This window comes from Lonchura striata, chromosome 3 (assembly GCF_050655825.1).
Source record: "Lonchura striata isolate lonStrDom1 chromosome 3, ASM5065582v1, whole genome shotgun sequence".
In the NCBI taxonomy this organism is placed as follows: domain Eukaryota; kingdom Metazoa; phylum Chordata; class Aves; order Passeriformes; family Estrildidae; genus Lonchura; species Lonchura striata.
This window is the reverse complement of record NC_140705.1, coordinates 29,955,828-29,973,803: the sequence shown is the minus strand read 5'-3', so window position 1 is coordinate 29,973,803 and position 17,976 is coordinate 29,955,828. Positions and strand designations below refer to the sequence as shown.

At 35.8% G+C, this 17,976-nt stretch overlaps 1 protein-coding gene across 25 annotated transcripts in view; it reads right to left on the bottom strand.

The window, feature by feature from the left end:
- RIMS1 (regulating synaptic membrane exocytosis 1) overlaps positions 1-17,976 on the bottom strand; it is a 301,823-nt gene that overhangs the window by 57,201 nt on the left and 226,646 nt on the right. For 14 of the 25 annotated variants that reach the window (XM_085574729.1, XM_085574734.1, XM_085574735.1 and 11 more), the window contains 3 exons: positions 17,526-17,555; positions 9,303-9,415; positions 572-738 (listed from right to left, as the gene is read on the bottom strand). The exons of 1 other annotated variant lie outside the window; for it this stretch is intronic. In XM_085574729.1, coding sequence (XP_085430855.1) covers positions 572-738; positions 9,303-9,415; positions 17,526-17,555 — 310 coding nt within the window. Of the gene's footprint in view, positions 1-571; positions 739-9,302; positions 9,416-11,205; positions 11,287-16,220; positions 17,452-17,525; positions 17,556-17,976 lie in introns of those variants that run through there. 10 more of the 25 variants (XM_085574744.1, XM_085574732.1, XM_085574745.1 and 7 more) reach the window with 3 other exon arrangements.

The window sequence follows — 17,976 nt, the reverse complement described above, 5'->3', positions numbered from 1 at the left end:
AATAGAGCCCTAACCCCTGAATAGATTAGCATAAAGTATGAAAGATATATTTGGTTATTGATAATGGAAATGAACTAAACTACTTTAGAACAAAAAATATAAAAATTATTACATGAAAAATAGTTTCAAATCTAGTAATTTATCATATACATGAAAACAGCAAAATAAGGGTATGTAGGTAGGGAAAAATACTTTGAGGAAGAAAAACCAAGCTTTTATGAAAAGAACTGCTTAACTAAAAAAATATAGTAATATTTCTGCTGTAATACCTTACTGACATACTGATTACACTGTTTCTTAGCCAGCAATGAGAGGACAGCCTGTGTTCAGGTTCAAGTGGGATAAATACATAAATCTATCATCTTCTCATGGGAAGTTTGCTTTCTGTTTAGGATTCACAACAGCAAAAATACTGTCATCTTAGGCCAGTCATGGAAGACAGTTTATACGTGCATAACATTTTCCAGAAATTCTCATGTTGTGGTTATCTAGTTTCAAGAATTTATGGCTGTATTCTGGCAGTCAATAGAAGAGGGAGTGTGATGCAATTGAAGCTGCATGGAGAACTCACCTGATCCTGCCCCGAGGGCGCTCAGATTGCTCTGACATAAAACTTGTGCTGCTGAGGCGAGAGGCACTGCTGGTTCGGGAAATGGCTGACACATCACTGACATCACTATCTGATGATTTGGCAGAGACGTTATCACAACTTCTGTACTGATCTGTTTGTATATTATACTAGAGATCAAGAAAAGAAAGGGTGAGGAGTCTCATCAAACCAGAATGCATTCATTGAGTCAACACACAACCTAAGTATGACAATTCTCTTTAACTGCTTTTAGATATAACAAAATTATATGAAATTCAAATATATGCCTGCATTAAATATTATCTTTATGTCTAGTACAGAAATGAAACATGTTATTTATGGACTAAAGAAGATACTTGGTATAAAATAATGTATGGGGAATTAAATAGGCCGTTGGTTCTTCAGCACACTTGATCTATAATAATGAAATATTTATATGAAATATTTATGCAGCAGACAGATATCTCAAGAACATGCACACCATCCATTTGGCTACAGACTCCTTTTAAAATTTTTAAAATATTAAAAATATATGCTGTAAAATACCTGCACATAGAACTGCATATGGGCCTGAATGAAATATAATGCTACATGAAGGCATTAGGGACTGATTTCAGTTCCTAAGTTCTATAAAAAAAGAAAAAAGTACATTTTCTATCTCAAAATTTCTCTTTATATTGTGATACTAGAGGACTAGTTAGGCAGAAGGCTAACTTAGTAAATACGGTATTTGTTTCCAGGCAGATCAATTCCCTGATCTAGTTGCTTTTACATCTGCACATGCCTAAGAATTAGCAGAAGACCCAGCAGGAGGAATATGTGAACAGACATAGAAGTTACTTCACTTTTCAAATCAGCTGTGACACCAACACTTACATAATGCTCTTATTGCTCATATCATCAGTCAGAGGTGCAAAGGGAAGTTTCAACCCTTGCAATGTCACACTTACCTAAACTTTCATTCACACAGATATGAGGACCAAATAGTTTTCAGGCTCACAAAACTAAAACTCACTGTCATTACAGGAAGGTACTCTTGGCTGGAAAGCAACTAAACCAGTGGCATTCTTCCCATGGTATATTATGGGAAAACTATTAAAACATAGGATCACTAGGCAGTTTTTGACATGAGACTCTAGGGAGTTCATTTGCCAGATCTGTGCTCTGTAAAATTACAAGTGATAAAAGTTTGTTTATGAATAATACACAAATCTGTGGCTGACTGTGAATATACAAACTCTGACTTGGGACTGGGCTTCTGGCTGAGCCACTCAACAAATGCCATGACTTAATTTCAAATCCTGGCAAACACAAGCTTGAGTTTGTACAGATGGATGTATCAGGTCTCCTTTCCTTAAGCCAGGTTTACCTTATCTTGCACCAGTGCACACTTGGAAACCTCTTGGTAAAACATTGAACATAAAATGAGGAAGTCACTAGGAGTAGAGAAGGGGAAGGAGTAAAGCAATTCTAAGCTCCAATTGTAAATACAGAAATCTACAAGACAAATGGAGGTTACATAAATTTACTGTTTCACTGTATTTCTCAGGTGTGCATTAGAACACTGTTTAGCAGAAACTCTAAGCAGTTTGCGAGGACCTGTGAGGACCTTACAGTGGCTGTGTAAAAACATCTGCAGGAGACTAAGCTCTGGTTTATTAAAGGCAACTTTAAGAAAACGGGCAACAGAAAGGTACATCAAGTACTGTGATATTCAAAAATACTTTCAACTACACAGGAATTTATCAGTTCTCTTTGCAAGTGACTTGTGACTTTATGGAATATAAATGCCCAATGGGGTGAGATATGCTAATATGTTCATTAATATCACCTTTTGTTAATGGTTTGTAGACTCTGTTAAACAATTTTGCTGATTGCTATCCTTCAGACTGCAAGATAAAACGGTAATTCCAAAATGGAAACACAAAGCATACTAATTATTATTGGACTTATTTCATAATAGGATATCATGTTTTCCTTCTAAAGTCTAAAAAATATTCAAAGCAAGAATACAAGTTTGAAAAATTTTTACTTAGGGTAAATACAAACATTCAGAGGCTAGAAAATGGAATGGTTAGTTCTCTCCAGTGTAAGTTAAACTGCCCCAGTCTCAAGTCAGACATGATGTTTTATGCAAAATACCTAAAGAATTCCTAAAGAATCCTTCAAGCTACTCTAAATGAGACATGTAAAAATATGAAAACCATCTCAACACATGGAATGATCTGGCTTTCTACTGACCTAAACAGATTTGCAATCTGTAAAATCATCCCTTCAAATAATAAAATTTCTGGTGATTTCAGTGAAATAGGGATTTCACCCATCCCATATATTAAGATTATATCTAAAAATTATTCCTTTGAAGTTGAGGTTTCAAAAATTCTTTGTTTAAAATATAACCAAGCAATCTATCTCAAATGCATCAGTTTTCTTAAGTATAGTAGCAAACTGCTTCAGAAATACCTCCATGATTTATTTGTATTTGCTGAAGACAATCTGACTTCTTCTCTCTGTAATTATAATGTCCAATTACTTCTCTCCCTCACCAAAAAGTCCATATTCTCTTTGTGGCCTTTGGTTTGAGAGTGGACACAGTGCAGTGGTAGAAGACTTAGGTGGTTCCTGAGCAACCAGGACGTGCTGCTGGAGAAGGCAGACTCCCCCACCAGAGAAGCACCAAGCCCAGATGCAGTGACTTCTGGAAGCTGCCTGCTGGAAGCCTTTCTTCTACGTATTGAGGGAGGTTTTGGCTGCTGGTCTTTGTTCCAAGCCACACCTGAGTCTGGCTGTTAGCATTCAACTTATAATTCAACAGGTGGGCAGGGTATGTATTGAAAAAGACCCTCTGTTTCACTTGTACTGAATTTGTTCCACCTTTCATGGCATATCTAGGTGGGCTGGGAAAGATGGGGAGAGGCAAGAGAGCATCAAGCATGGTAGTGCAACTTACTGCTTAGAATACTGGGAGAGAAGTTAGAAGCCCAGTTTGTGCATCAGTGGCTTTTTAGATATTCAACCTCATCAACTGACTGTTCAGTATCAATATAAAAACTATTTATTGGTGCAGGGGTTTTCAGCCTAGGTATCATCCTGTAAGTAGGGGCTACATAAATACTCTCACTCTGCTTTGCTCCCAATAGTCAAGCAGTCTGAAAAATTGAATTGTTTTGTAGATATCAGACTGGCTTAAAAGACAGTTTTACATATGTTGGTAAACAGAGAATTTTACATTGAGAAGGGACATAAAGGAAAAACTGAATCCATATCTTCTACTTTCCTTGTATTGCAATCACACAGCTACTGCAAAAAACATGGAGCATCCCTTCCTAAATGAGATTTTCATGGCATGGCTGAGCTTTTCCTATCCCTTTATGCTGTATGCCAGGCCTGTGATTCCCAGGAAACTGAAAGCCTTCTTTCTCCAGAAACAGAGATTAGCACAAAAGTAGTGACACTGAAAATTTATGCTGAGTACTACAGAGTTATATTTTACTACTACTACTTCTGGATTTAGCTTTTCCTTCTTATACCTGCTGCTTCTAATTAATTCACCAATTTCTACAGGAAGTGTACAAGTTTTCCTACTGATTTCCTACCTATCTCTGATACAATCTGATAGGCATCTCAGCTAACAGATGAACAAAATTAAGGCAATTTTGAAGTTACCCTTTTTTCCCTTCAAATACAGAGAGAAGTAAATAGCACTATTCCACAAGGCAGTGCTCATTAAAATGAGATTTTACTGCTACAATACACCTGAATGTATAATTCAGAAGAAAAATAACATGGGCTAAGATCCTCTTATATGGTACCTGCAATGGAGGTTTCCAAATGGGCTCAAAAATAATATGATAAAGTTCTACTGTAAAGTGAAAAACTGCTGCTCTTTGAAACCGCACATATATTTGCGAGAAGTTTCCCCGACATTTTACATTTAAACATTACATCGTTTTGAAGCTTCAAAATGAAGTATATTTTCAGGGCAACCACTTCTCTTTCAACTCTATATCTTAAAGCTTATGCAACATTTCTTTTCCAAAGTGTACTATTCATCACATTAGACGAGTCGCTGAAGTTTGCAGCAACTTCAATAGCAATTACTAAAAAGTAGGTCTGTTTTTTTAAAAATTAATAGCAGCTAGTTTTAAATGCTGAAAATATCTGTGCTTTCCTTGCCTGCATTACAAAAACAGACATCTACAAACAGCTGGAATGCAGTTCTTCCATTCACTTTACCACCTCTGGAGCTGTGGCTTCTTGCTCACCAGCAAAAGGAGAAAAATGGGGTATGATGAACTGTGTTACAGTGAGCTCATGAGCACTCCACTCCCCCTTCCCCGGGACCCTGTGACTCTGATCAAGATATCCCTGGACCCCTCCTTCCTGCCCCAACGGGGTTAGCAGAGAGACAGAGGAGCCCACCCTGTCCAAAGTCTATATAGACCCCTGACATTTCCTGTTCGTCCTCTTTTGCCCCTCTTTTAACCCTAGGACATCACAGAATAAAGAGAGCTGAACCAACATATCTCAGGGTAAGAGCCTCATTTGGAAATCTTTACTATCTCCTGATATTCCTCCCCTCACAGGCTCGGATCTCTGGACTAGCCTGATTATTCAGGGGGCTGCTGCAGATGTGTTAACATCAATGGGAAGAGCATAGACACAAGCTAAAAGAGTGTATTTCACAAATAATTTTACAGCTCCTTCGTGACTAACAATGTTAGCAATTTTACTGATTATAAGACACATCATAGAAGTAATTTAACAGTCCATTATAACTGGATTATCTTTCATATTAATGAAAGGTATGAAAGTATATTCCTAGATTTAACTCCCAAAACCATGAAGAATACAAGAATTCAGAGCTTTGAAAATTAAATGAGTGTGCTGTCTTTTGACTGCAAAAAAAGCCTCAGGTGACTAAACTTGACAAATATATACCTCATTATGTGCTTAAAATGAGGAAATTAAATGAGAAAATAAAATGGGTTTAAAATGAGTTCATTAATGTGAGGAAAGAGAAACACAGACCAGATGCACAGATTCTTCCAGGGACTTACACAAGTCTTGAGATCACAGCTATCTTTTGAGGCAGTCTAATGGGGAATTTTTTTCAGAAAACACTGAATCCTGCACAAAGCACTTTGAGTTATATGATTGCTCACATGGGGTTCCTCTGAATGCTGATGGCATTCACAGTCCAGCAGTTAGCAGGGAGCACCTTAGGGTGTTCAGGACTCACCATTGACTCCCACCAGCTTCTGTCTTAGGAGTAGCTCACGCCATAGTCCAGAGGCCTCTAAGAACCAGTGAGTCTAAAGAACTCTTCCTACAGTTGTATCCAACTCCTATGAACACTGCTCAACTTCCAAGCAGGGAACAGTAAAAATGAGCAAGTCAAACCATGAGGAAACTGCAGTGAAGCCCACAGGTCAAATGAATAGAACTCGCTAAATTTTGTGATATCCAGCTAGTACTGGAGTGACTGCCATCTTAATATGACATACATTAAAGATTTTTTTCTTCAAGGTGGGTGAAGGGGACCAAAAGAAGATGCCACATCTATGTCCAAAAGCATTTTCTATATATAGCCCTAGATGCCTTAGCCAGTATGATGTAGAACTTAACATAATCAGCCTCCTATTAGCCCAAGTATCCTACCCAGCCCCTGGGTTTAGACATTAAGTGTTAATACATAAGAGTAAAGACAGAGTAATCCACAGTGCCTCTGAACAAATGCCGTGATTACACTTTTAAAGCTAAATGCTTTTCAATCACATACAGTCTTAAGTTGGTAGTGCATCTAAATATAGAGTGATATCCTTTTAAAGTACATACTACAGTGTTCTAATCAGTAACTCTCTTGAATAAACAGAACTTCTAAAAAAATGTTAAGCCAGAGCAGCTGCAAGCATGGTGTTTGTGTGCTGTATGTGGCATCTGGAATAAAAAATCTTACTGTATTTTGAATTAAGAGGCTAATTGAGTTACAATGTAATTCACCTCTGTGCAAATCCAGAATTATGCCACCAAATGTTTTGATCCTCTCAAGAACTGAAACAGCACAAATATGTGCACACTAGCCACTACAGCCTCACCTTTATATAAGAAAGAAGGCAGATGTTTAAAGCTCTTCTTTAAACTTTTTGTTGCAAAAAAATTGTGGAGTCTTTCTGCTGCACTTGGAGGAAATAAGGATGTGAACTCTTTGAAAGTCTCAAAACAGAGTGGAACAGCCATGGAGATGTACACAAATGTTTCAGGGCAGTTACCTATTTAAAATCCATTAATGGATGTTCAAAATGGAAACCTGCATAGTGCATGTTTGGAAAACTAATTCTTGCTTACTGAAACTAGAAAATTGGGAAACTGAGTGGGAGAAATTCCAAAACTGTAATGCATCAAAAATTGACTGAAAATAGCAAAGGACCAATTACAATATCTCTGTTTAAAAGAAAACTTATTTAACTTTCAGGAATTATTTTGTATATGCATAATTAACTGTTGCAAATAAGATACAGTCCCATACAGAAGAAAAATTTCTGAATGGTTTAGAGAATTTCATATGTAATAAGCATATTTGCAAATGCAAAAATACTGGAAGAATCAAATCCATGTGAGCTGATTGCTCTGAAATGCAGAATGGACTATTCTCCCAATGTTCAGCACAGTATAATTAATAAATATATTTATTTTCTAGAGCAGTGGGCAAACACTGCTATTTGGGAAAGAAAGAAGCATTCTGATTAAAGAGACAAAAACTCTACTTGCAATTGCTATTTCTTTAATAGTCAGTTAATATTTATTTTTCTCTATTCCAGAATGCTTATTATGCCACTTAATATTTTTTCTTAAAAATTAAAGTCTTGTTTCTGCAGCTTTTGAAGACTTTTACCAAATTTTGGCAGCAGAGATTGGGTGCATTCTTTGATTCTGAGAAGTCTCAGTCATCAGCTTTACCACAAGAGGTGATATAACGTACAACATTTTTAAATGTACAAATCTTCATCTGTCTCGGTTATTTTCTTGATTCTTTCACCATTTCTCAGGATAGAGAAAGACAGTAGCATAAGGTTAACTTTGGTAACATTTTTAAAGTGATGACTATCACCATAGTGGAATGAAGCAGAATTCTGAATAGAATAATATCAGTGTTTTTTGGATTTAGTACTCATCATGCTTTCCATTTTGATTTCCACATGCATTTAAAACCAAAAGAAGATCCTGAAAAGCTCAAGGTTTTAAGGATAAATTTGGAACATTGCAGGTTGATGTTTTCTAACAACTATTTAACCATACATTGGATCTACATTAATCAAATAAGAAAAGCATATTGAGGGCCAAAACAATGGCTATCATAAATATTAGAATTAGGATCAAAAAATATGTTTCAAAATGAAAAATACAAAAATTTCAATCAATCTGTAAGCACATATAATCTGACTCAGAAACCTGGCCTCTGACTCTGAACAAAGCTCTTTGGTCATCCTGGCAAAACTCTTCAGATTGCATATTACCTCTCTCTAATGAAAATTTTATTAACTCTATTATGACTATTTTTTCCTACCTTGTTAAGTGAAACGCACTGCGTCATGCCCTCTTGCCCTGAGTGGATCTCTTTTGAAGGTAACAGCAAATCCAATAGCAAATGAGCTGTTCTAATGAAACAAATTCCTGCTTCTGATAGAGGATCTCATAGGAAATTTCCACCCCAGCTGTTAAGTTTTTTTAACAGCACTGATATCCTACAATTTGGCCTTTGAGGACCTAAAGCCTTGTTTCTCTTCCTTTTGAGAATTGTTCATTTAAATTCTTACTAAAGTTGTCTGCATATTTTACAACAACAAGGTCTTGAACCAATCCTTCAAATCTGTTAAATATTAAAAGTTATCTGCCAAATTTCCCATTTAACCATTCCTAAGTAAATTTGTGGTTTTGCTTTAGATGAGTACCTCACTTATACATTATTTTAACCTGTATCTCCAGGAGCATCCAGCTCCTCACAGCTTGAATTGTAAGCAGGAGTGAAGATGTGCAAGACATTTTCATCAGTTTGCTTGGAACCCTATACAGTTTAAATTACAAAGTTATGAACTGCCATTTTAGCTTTATCAATAAAACAAAATCCCTCTACACAACTTCGTTAACATAATTTCAATATATTCCATTATCACAGAAACTCTTTATGCTTTTATTAGAAAAGGAAATCGAAGTCATCAGTATGTACCTCAAGAAAGGAAATTAACATTATTAGGATGCAAAAACATGATACAAATATGAAAATATCTGCATGGGATTGGATCTAGTTCTTTCTAGTTCTCTACACATCAGACAGCAACAAGGGCCAAATTACTTTTTCATGGTTTACTTTTCCAAACTCCAGGGATTGGAAGTCTGAGGACTTCCTAAGTTAGATGTGATGTTTCTTTTTAACAGCTGTTGAACATTCTTTCTTTACTGAAATTTTTCTTTCTGAAAATATTTCTTGATGTTTTTAAGCATTTTTTTGACAGATTCATTTTAGTTGATGTCAATTACTAACTCTAATCCACATCAGATGGGGGCAAAAATACTGCTAAAAAGCAATTACTTGAAGACATTTCTGTCAGGATTTAAAATACAGTGTTCTTGAAGGTTATATAATATTTTAAATAAACAAGTTTATGCCTTCAGTTTTCAAGCCAAAATACCATTCCAAGACTACTGACTTTACCTTGGTATATTGCTCACGCTCATGTTCTTGGCTAGAACCAGACCCTGATGTCTGATTATAACGGTGCACTTTCATTTTCATCTGTCTCGTTCGCTCCTCCACTACTAAGCTTGCTGCAAAAACACACAATGAAAATCAATTAAAAATAGAGAAAAAGTTTTGGGGAAAACAAATGGTTTAGCAACAATTTTAGCTTATTTCCATTTCAACAAAACAAAGAAATGTACACACATGTAGAACAAGCAGGGTGTAAGCACAGAACAAAGGAACACTAATGTCAAGAAATCAACCACTTTCATTGCAAGAGTCTTTACCTGAAAATGGGCAGACATCCCAATTTCTACACATAATCAAGCTGGTGCAACAGATATGAAAAGAGTGAAAAAATTTAGGTGGCAGGCTGAATGTTACACCTGTTAAATATTCTAGATGCAGGGGATGTAAATCCATGATCATCTAAGCATGTGGTTTTTTAAATGTAGAAAATATTACAGTAGCATTCTAAGAAGTAATGCGTGAAACAGGTATTAACATTTGTTTTAAATTAATAACTCCTACGATTTTGAAACATAGCTAAGACTATTTGAGAAGAATAATTTCTCCATTCAATCAGTCATGTCAAAACAACAGTCCTTTTCTAGTAGTTTGGGTTTTTTTAACAAGACCTCCTTTAAAATCACTACTTTGTTCTGAAATGATCACCTTTACTTCAAATAATTATTTGTTCTTTTGTTTTCAACTTCCATATAGCAGTGTTTCTTTAAAAACAGATATCTTGGACATTCAAGGAGTTGTGGTGTTATAAAGAGCATAATCTTCAATTTGAACAAGTTATGGCAATTCATACTGGCTGTGCCTGCCACAGGCAGACAATCATGCACTAACAGAGAGAGTGCTGTAAACAACCCTGGGCCAGAGCTTCCTCCAAGTAACTTAACCTTTGTGGTAGCAAATAATTTCAGGGGGATCTAGATATTCTGCTATTCTTAAACTTTGTAGCATTTTAAATTCAAAGCAATGCAGGTAACATCAATACCATGAAAACTAGCTTTTTAACAGTTCTAGAACTATACCCAAATATTTATCAGCAACTATTCTAAATCACAGGAGTATTCGCTATGTTCATTGTGGTTTAACAGGTTATAGCATCTCAGAAAAACTTTTTTAAGTTGAAATTTTTTATGTGTCACAAATTTAATTTTGAGGCAACCTCCACAAAATCTTCTGCTTTTGTGCCAACCATGGATTTCTATTATTCTACAAAACCACTATTCTTATAAGTCAAAGAGCCCCTCCCCAGACCAGTGACAGGAGAGAGACACCTATATTAAAGCTGCCTGTAATCAACTTGCAATCACAAAACACAGATAATTTTAAATTACTGGAGGATAAGTACTCTATGTATTTTCAATTAAGAGGTATTAAAGTTTTCATGTGTGGTTTTTATGCTGTTAGTTATACACTGTGGAATTATTTGCAGATTTATTTGTCTGCGCTTTGCCAGCACAAAGATACAAGGCCAAAATAAAAAAAAAAAACAAAGCACTACTCAGGATTGAATATTTTCATCTATAAGCTACTGCACAAATCACAATTGTGCCTGCACATACCATTTGTAACATGTTCGTGGAAATGACAGAATATCTGTGTGCTGGTTGGGTATGAAAATATAGACAAAGGCATCGTTGTGAATTCCTTTCACATTTCTTATTTAAAAATAAGAAAATTAGATACAACAAACTACATTAAACTTCTGCTACAATTAGAAATGTAAGGCATGGAATAAAGTTAGCATTATCTTCAGTCTCCCATAGAGTCCAATCTAGCAAATTCTGCACAAGCAGAATGTCACACTGGGCCCAGCAATTATTCCAGATGACTAATTATGCCAGTAAAGGTGTACCTTAATTGCAATGAGTCCAGTTCCACCATCAGATATGCAGGCACAGCTCCAATTACTTCAATGGAAGTTGCATGGAGGTATCTGAAGGCAAAATTGAGCACTTTAGGTGAAATTTTTAAAGATGGCCTCTTATTTTAAGGACAGATATGAAAGGATTAAGATAGATCAATTAGGGACTGAAGTAAAAAAAGAGGGTATCTTAATCCTATCATACGTGCATAAAATAGACTGAGGATATGAAATCAGAGGGAAAAAATGAGACCCCTTTAAAAATTTAACCCTACATGTGATGGTGCACAGATTAGAGTTACTCTAAACATAACTCTTTCATTGTGTGAATTTTAGGTCCTTTAACCTGTCAACTGTATGCTATACTAAATAATATATATGATATGTTACCCTGTATTACTTATTATACCCAGGAAAGAATATTCTATTATGTAATTTAATGCTATTTCAGAGGTTGTTACTTCAGTCAAGACTCAATCTTAATTCTGTAATTCTTGATTTTTGTTATGCTTAAATCCTTAAGCTTAACACATTTATTTACTGGTTTTCCTTTATATATATATATGACTATATCAAAGAATGTGAGAACAATTAATGAGGACTGTGAAGTAAATCTAAATTCTCTAATGGAGAAATTTTATTTTGTGCGTGAAGTAAAATGTAATTGAGCACCAGTTAGCTGTGAACTTATTTCTAAGCATTCAGTTGCATGAACCTACTCTAGAAAATCCAACTGTGTTGTTTCTAGCTTTATTTACCATGCACATCTGAGCATATGTTGAATGTAGCTCAGTTGTGTGATGGAAAATTTTATCTGCCTGACTAGTGGCTTTGGAAAAACCTTTACATGTTAATCATGAGAAGCAAAATAGTCTAACACAGGAGCAAAGCACATTAGCAAAACTGCAACAACCATAGGTAACAACACCATATGATCACATTGCTTTTTTGGAACATGGCTGGTTACCACAGGTAAAAAAAAAACTTGACAAAAAAGTATGTAGCCTTAGAAAAATTTGGATCTACTTTCTTTTAGGACATCACTGTTTACAGAGTGCTTTTCCTGGAGGTCTTGAGAGGTAGAACTACACAGTAATTTACAGATCAAAGCACTGTAATCCCAAGACCTTTCAACTCTAGAGTGGCTCTAGAATTTAAAAAATGAAGATTTACCATAAGTGCCTCAAAATAGTGGTACAACTACAATCAATATCAGTTGTGTCAACATGCTTTTCTCTGGTCTCAGAAGTCACACTTCAAAGAGCTGTAACTCTCATGTCTTAAAGGGCTGATAATTCAGATGTGAGATCACTCAGTGTAAAAGTAATTGAGAGAACTCATTGATCAGACCATTTAAATAAAGAGTGCAACTTTATAGCCAAAGCTTACTACTAAAAAACCACGTGAAGGTTAACAACAATGAGGTACGTAAACAATCAAGCCATGCAGGAGAGAAAAGACAGACATATGAATGGAATCAAAATGTTGTATTTCAATTCCATTAATCTATTTATAAACCCATCTGACTCCTGTAATCCCAGGTGTACTGGGACTGGCTGGGATGGAGGTAGATTTCTTCAGAGCTGCCTGTTCTTCTAGTTGTGACTAAGTGTTGAGAACACACCAGTGTTTTAGCAATTCTGAGCATTGCTTGTATAGCACCAAGGCCTTCTCTGTTCCTCATGCTGCAGTCCCCTGCCCTGTCCTGGCTTCCCCCTGTCCCCAAGTGGGCTGTGAGAAGAAAAAGGTGGGACAGGTGACCCCAACTGACCAGAGGGACCATTCCATAGTGTATAGCATCGTACTCAGCAATAAAACTGGGGTTAGTCTAAAATACGCAAATCTGTAAGACACTACTTGAAAGAGGCATGGAATAAACAAAAGAAAATAGCTACAAATCATATTTTCAGCTTGCCTACCCTCAAATAAAATTATGACAGACTAACAGTTGTTTTTTATTAAAGGAGATAAAAACTTAATATTTTTAAGACTTCACCTGTTTACTAAGATTTTATGTGCTAGTTGCATTCCTTTTCAACCCCTAAATGATGTTTAACTGAGGGAGACGTTAGAACTGGCTAGAATCCTAAATGTTTAGAATATATGCTACCTTTTCAATTATGTACAAAATAATGCAACAATAATCAATGTACTATACTAATATATCAGATGTAGTAGGGCAAATAAAGTTTTCCTTTTTTTCTTTAATAAAATCTTTCTTGACAGAATGTGTCATATGGCATAGTTCTGTTATCCATAGAATATGAATCTAACAATTCAAGAAATAGGACTTTAAAAGAAATTAAACTTGCATTAGTATCAACAACAAACCAAACCTGTGAAAGTCATTGAGAGCTACAAAAGCAGCATTAATAGTAGTGGCCAGTTCAAAAGAAACAGAAGTAATTTTAAGGTATAAAGTTCTCTCTTTAAGGTTTAAGAGGGAGTCTAAACCCCATGCTAGATGCAAAAATTCCCAAATTACATGATGCCTCAAACCATGGTGCCATCTAATAGGCTAACAGCATAATGTATGAAACTTATGTGGGATCATTTAAATAAGGATTGTATAACAGGCAGCAGTGATGAACTAGCAAGAAACCACAAAAATGCTGTAACTGCCTTCTCTAGTTCTAGTTTTCTTATTCCTGAGGTCTAACTCTTTATATATCCACCTCTTTCATATTGCTGCATTCTCAAAATTTTGGAAAACAGTGTATTTTGTCAATAAATAACATCTAATAAGAATCCCTTCATACATTTCAAAAAAGGGTAGGCAAGTCAGATAAGTAATAAGATAGAGCTTTAAAAAGTCAGGCGATTAAGCCCAAGAACAAATTTCCATCCCTTGCATTCATTAGTGAAAATACCTTTCTAAAAGGACATTCTTGCTCCAAGCCACATACAGGCTCAATGCCAGAATGACTGGTGACATTACATGGTCTGTGATTCAAACTAATAGCCAGACTATGATGGTAGAAACTACCAGATGGTTGAAAACTTATGGATGTCTTAGCACTGGCCATACCATTTTCAGTAATGATGAAGTCTGCAACAAATGCAGACTCCTCTCTTGAGGCACTTCATATTTCTGTTCCAGATAGTCAAGACAGAAAGAGGAAGTGCAGGCAAACAGTATGACTTGGAAAGTCTCCAAGTCTTACCTGCACTATTAATGCCAGAGTAAGCTACATAACAGGAAGAAATTGGCATCAAGATTTCAGATAGCTGTAACTCCAGAATATATCACACATCCATCCTTTATGATGCAAACTTTAAGAGAAAAGGTCTAGAAGTCTAAAATAACACAAATATTTCTTACATAAGAAAGTAAAAATTTACTGAAAAGTAAGCTGAATTAAAATTTATCTCATAATAACAATGCTTCTGGGGCAAACCAGTTCAAGTTCAGGCAAGGGAACAGAGGACTGCACTTATTCCAGAAGACAAGAGAGGTATGATCTATTCTTCAGTTTCAGTCTTCATATTAAGAAGAAAGGTTGAGCAGTGACAAACAGCTACAGCTGTACTGCCATCAAGAAGCAGATACACAGACTTTCTACACAACAAAATCTAGGAGATTAATCTGTCTGAGCAACTTAGATCCTCTGTGAATGGGAATCAGGGGAATAAAAACTATCTGGTTTGAGGAATTATATATGAAATAATTTTAAAAAATCTGGTTTGAGAAGTGGCAGTTGAGGAAGAAACTAGGCAGAACTTATGTCCATAACAAAGGCAAGGAAATAAAGCAGCAACAAGTTTTGGATAGGAGAATTCTCTAGTGCAGAGATGGCACAGAAAAGTCACAGTGGTGTTGGACCAGGATGATCCATTTCAGAAATAATACTGAGTGTCTCTAGTTTATTTCTGTTGATCCTTCAGGATGAGTTTCGCAGTATGTACACACAAATTATCTTTTCGAAAGGTTTCGTGGCCTTAAAAATTCACAGCAAACGCTACCATGAAATTTAAAAAGCATACAAAATCATGAGCAGATAAATGTTCTGAAATATATGGTAAGTAACACCGAAAAATCAATTTGTTGCCAAGATGAAGAACTTGCTATGACTTCTTTGAGTAGACAACTTCAAAAAATAATGGCAACATACCAATTGTAAGGGGGATGGTTCTGAACCCTGCTCTGCCTGACCAGAACCTGCTGTACATACTTCAAGCTTGTGTGCATGGATTTCCTTTCCATGGGAGATGATAGATCTCTGGACCTCCTCCCAGTTATAACTCAGGCATGGGCAAGGCACACGGTTAGATTTTCAAACTGAGAGATGAGCTTGGATCTCTCAGTACACACAGAGGCATGGTGGCCATCTTGAGATTCACAACTCAGTCCAGAAGGAAGATATAGAAACCTGAACTGGATGATGCAACATTCAGTTCTTTCTCAAAGAGCTTCAGGGGTGATCCACAGAGAAGCTTCTATGTAAAAGGAAACAACAAGAAAACAAACACAGACCTCGTATAATTTGGAAGAAAAAAAAACCCAACAAAATAACAAACCACTGATTTTGGCAGCAAAAAAGTCAGCATTTTCATAATTTGCTGAAGACTTTATTGCAATCTTTTCCATTGATTATATGGAACAAATGTTTGCTTTGTTGCAGACTCATATGATCAGTGTTGTTCACTTCTGTAGTATATGCTCTCCCTCACACTTATGTATTCTTTTACAAAACATCCTGTAACTGCCCCATCCTCATCTCTAATTCACCTACTGTCTATTCTTTTTACCTCTTCTAAGAAGTTACAGTGGGCTACTAGTGTAAATCAGTTCAAATTAATAATTATGGTCCCCCAGATCTGCTGGCACTTCATGCATCTGGCTGCTCTCCTTTTGCCCAGTTCTTTTTAGCCCCTGGGTTTCATCTGCCATCAGGTCCCTTGAGCCAGAGGAATCTGTGCATGTAAATATCCCACCACCTTCTACACATGCCCAGATATTGAGCCAGATCCATCCAAATCTTATGGAAACAAGCTCTTTTACAAACCTGTTAGAGACAGTCTAGTTTGTCTGCATAAAGTCCATTGTTTTAAACAAAAAAATATCCACTGCAGCCCAAATCTTGACAGAGGCATAATCAACAAACAGGTAAGATTGATTTGTACTGTCCTGTTTGAGAGAAATATAAATACTGAGACAGAAATAACCACTCTTAGCACTTTCTTAAGACATTTCATAGTATATTCTAAACACTGCAAAAATAACATATAATTGCTAACACCTAAGTTACATATTTCTTTTTAATCTTTTTTTAACATTATCATGGAAACATTTGATATGGGTGTTGGAGTTCAGACCTAGTGGAAAAGTTGCTTTGTTTTTACCTAAGCTTTCATCCCTTCAAAAAATAAAGTAGTTGCAGGAAATACTTTGATTCAAGTTCCGCTCACAGTTTGGCTGTGACCCACCCAAGCCTGTATTCAGACCAGAATTTCCCAAGATGAGCAGGACTCAGGAACAAAGGTTAGAAAAGGTTAATCAGTGCTAGTAATATTTATATAGCATAGTACTTTGATTTTAACATTAAAAGGGTGGAGTGAGTTTTAAATTTTTTTTTTCTCTACAAGCTTCATTTGGATTTTGAAGTAATTCCTACTTTCAGATAAAAGGAAAAAAAATAGGACTTTTCTGCAATATGGCTTGGATAGAAACATAACAGACTATAGTTTTCATTTTGTGGGACAGCTTTAGATCCTGTTGTTTGAACTCACTGATTCTTTGGAGTCACAGGCATAAATTCATAGGAGGTGAGCACTGTATATCTGCCCCTAAAAGCTCCCCTACAACAGGAGTAACTTTCTGACATGGGACTGACATGCAAATAGAAAACAGCTTCTTCTTCAGGCTGTCTCAGCATAAAAAAATAGTTTCTGACCATCACTTTTAACTATTCCTAAGCCCACACCTAGGAAACTTCCTTCACATCTGCCTAAGGACCATGGCTGCCTCACCAAAAGCATGTGCTGTGCAGAATTCAAGAAGACTTTAGGAAAAATATTAAATCTTTGTGTGAACATTAACTCAATCAAGCACATTCTGACCCATGTAAAGTATCATTATTACCTCTGTTACATCCAGTATATTGCATTTCATTATGAGCATGAGAAATCATTAGAGAAACCATTGTCAGATTCTAAAGAGGGGCATCAGATAGCATAGAGATATTTGAGAAACAACCTTTTTGTATGTTAACACTGTTAACTAAAACCTATACATTGACATGGAGTATAATGAAGGAAAACCCAGTATCAACAGTTGCCAAACATTTGTAAAAAATTACAAAAATATTTACCTTTTGTGGGAGAGTTAAAATTCTCTTGCTCTTCAATGAATTAAATGCACGGAATGATGGAAACAGAAAAAGAAATCAGCAAATTTAAAGTTAGATAAAGAAATGTGTTACATGTGACAATGGCAGATACAGTAGGAAGTACTCCAGCATATGTAAAAGTAATGTAGAAAATTAAAATGATAAACAATGACAAATAATAAAGCCTATGACTTTCTCTTTAAAATTAACAGGAACAATGATGTTACAGACAACCAGATTGTGGAGTCTTTAAGTATTCTGCTAGAGAAGCATCATCATACTCAAATTTATGAATTACATAAAAATCTTGTTTTAAATATCACTCTTACTTCTAAACCACACAGCACCTTTGAAGCCTCTTCTGCAATAATGACTGTTACAAATTTATTTTCTATTAACTGAAATCGATAATAGTCAATAACCATTGGATATT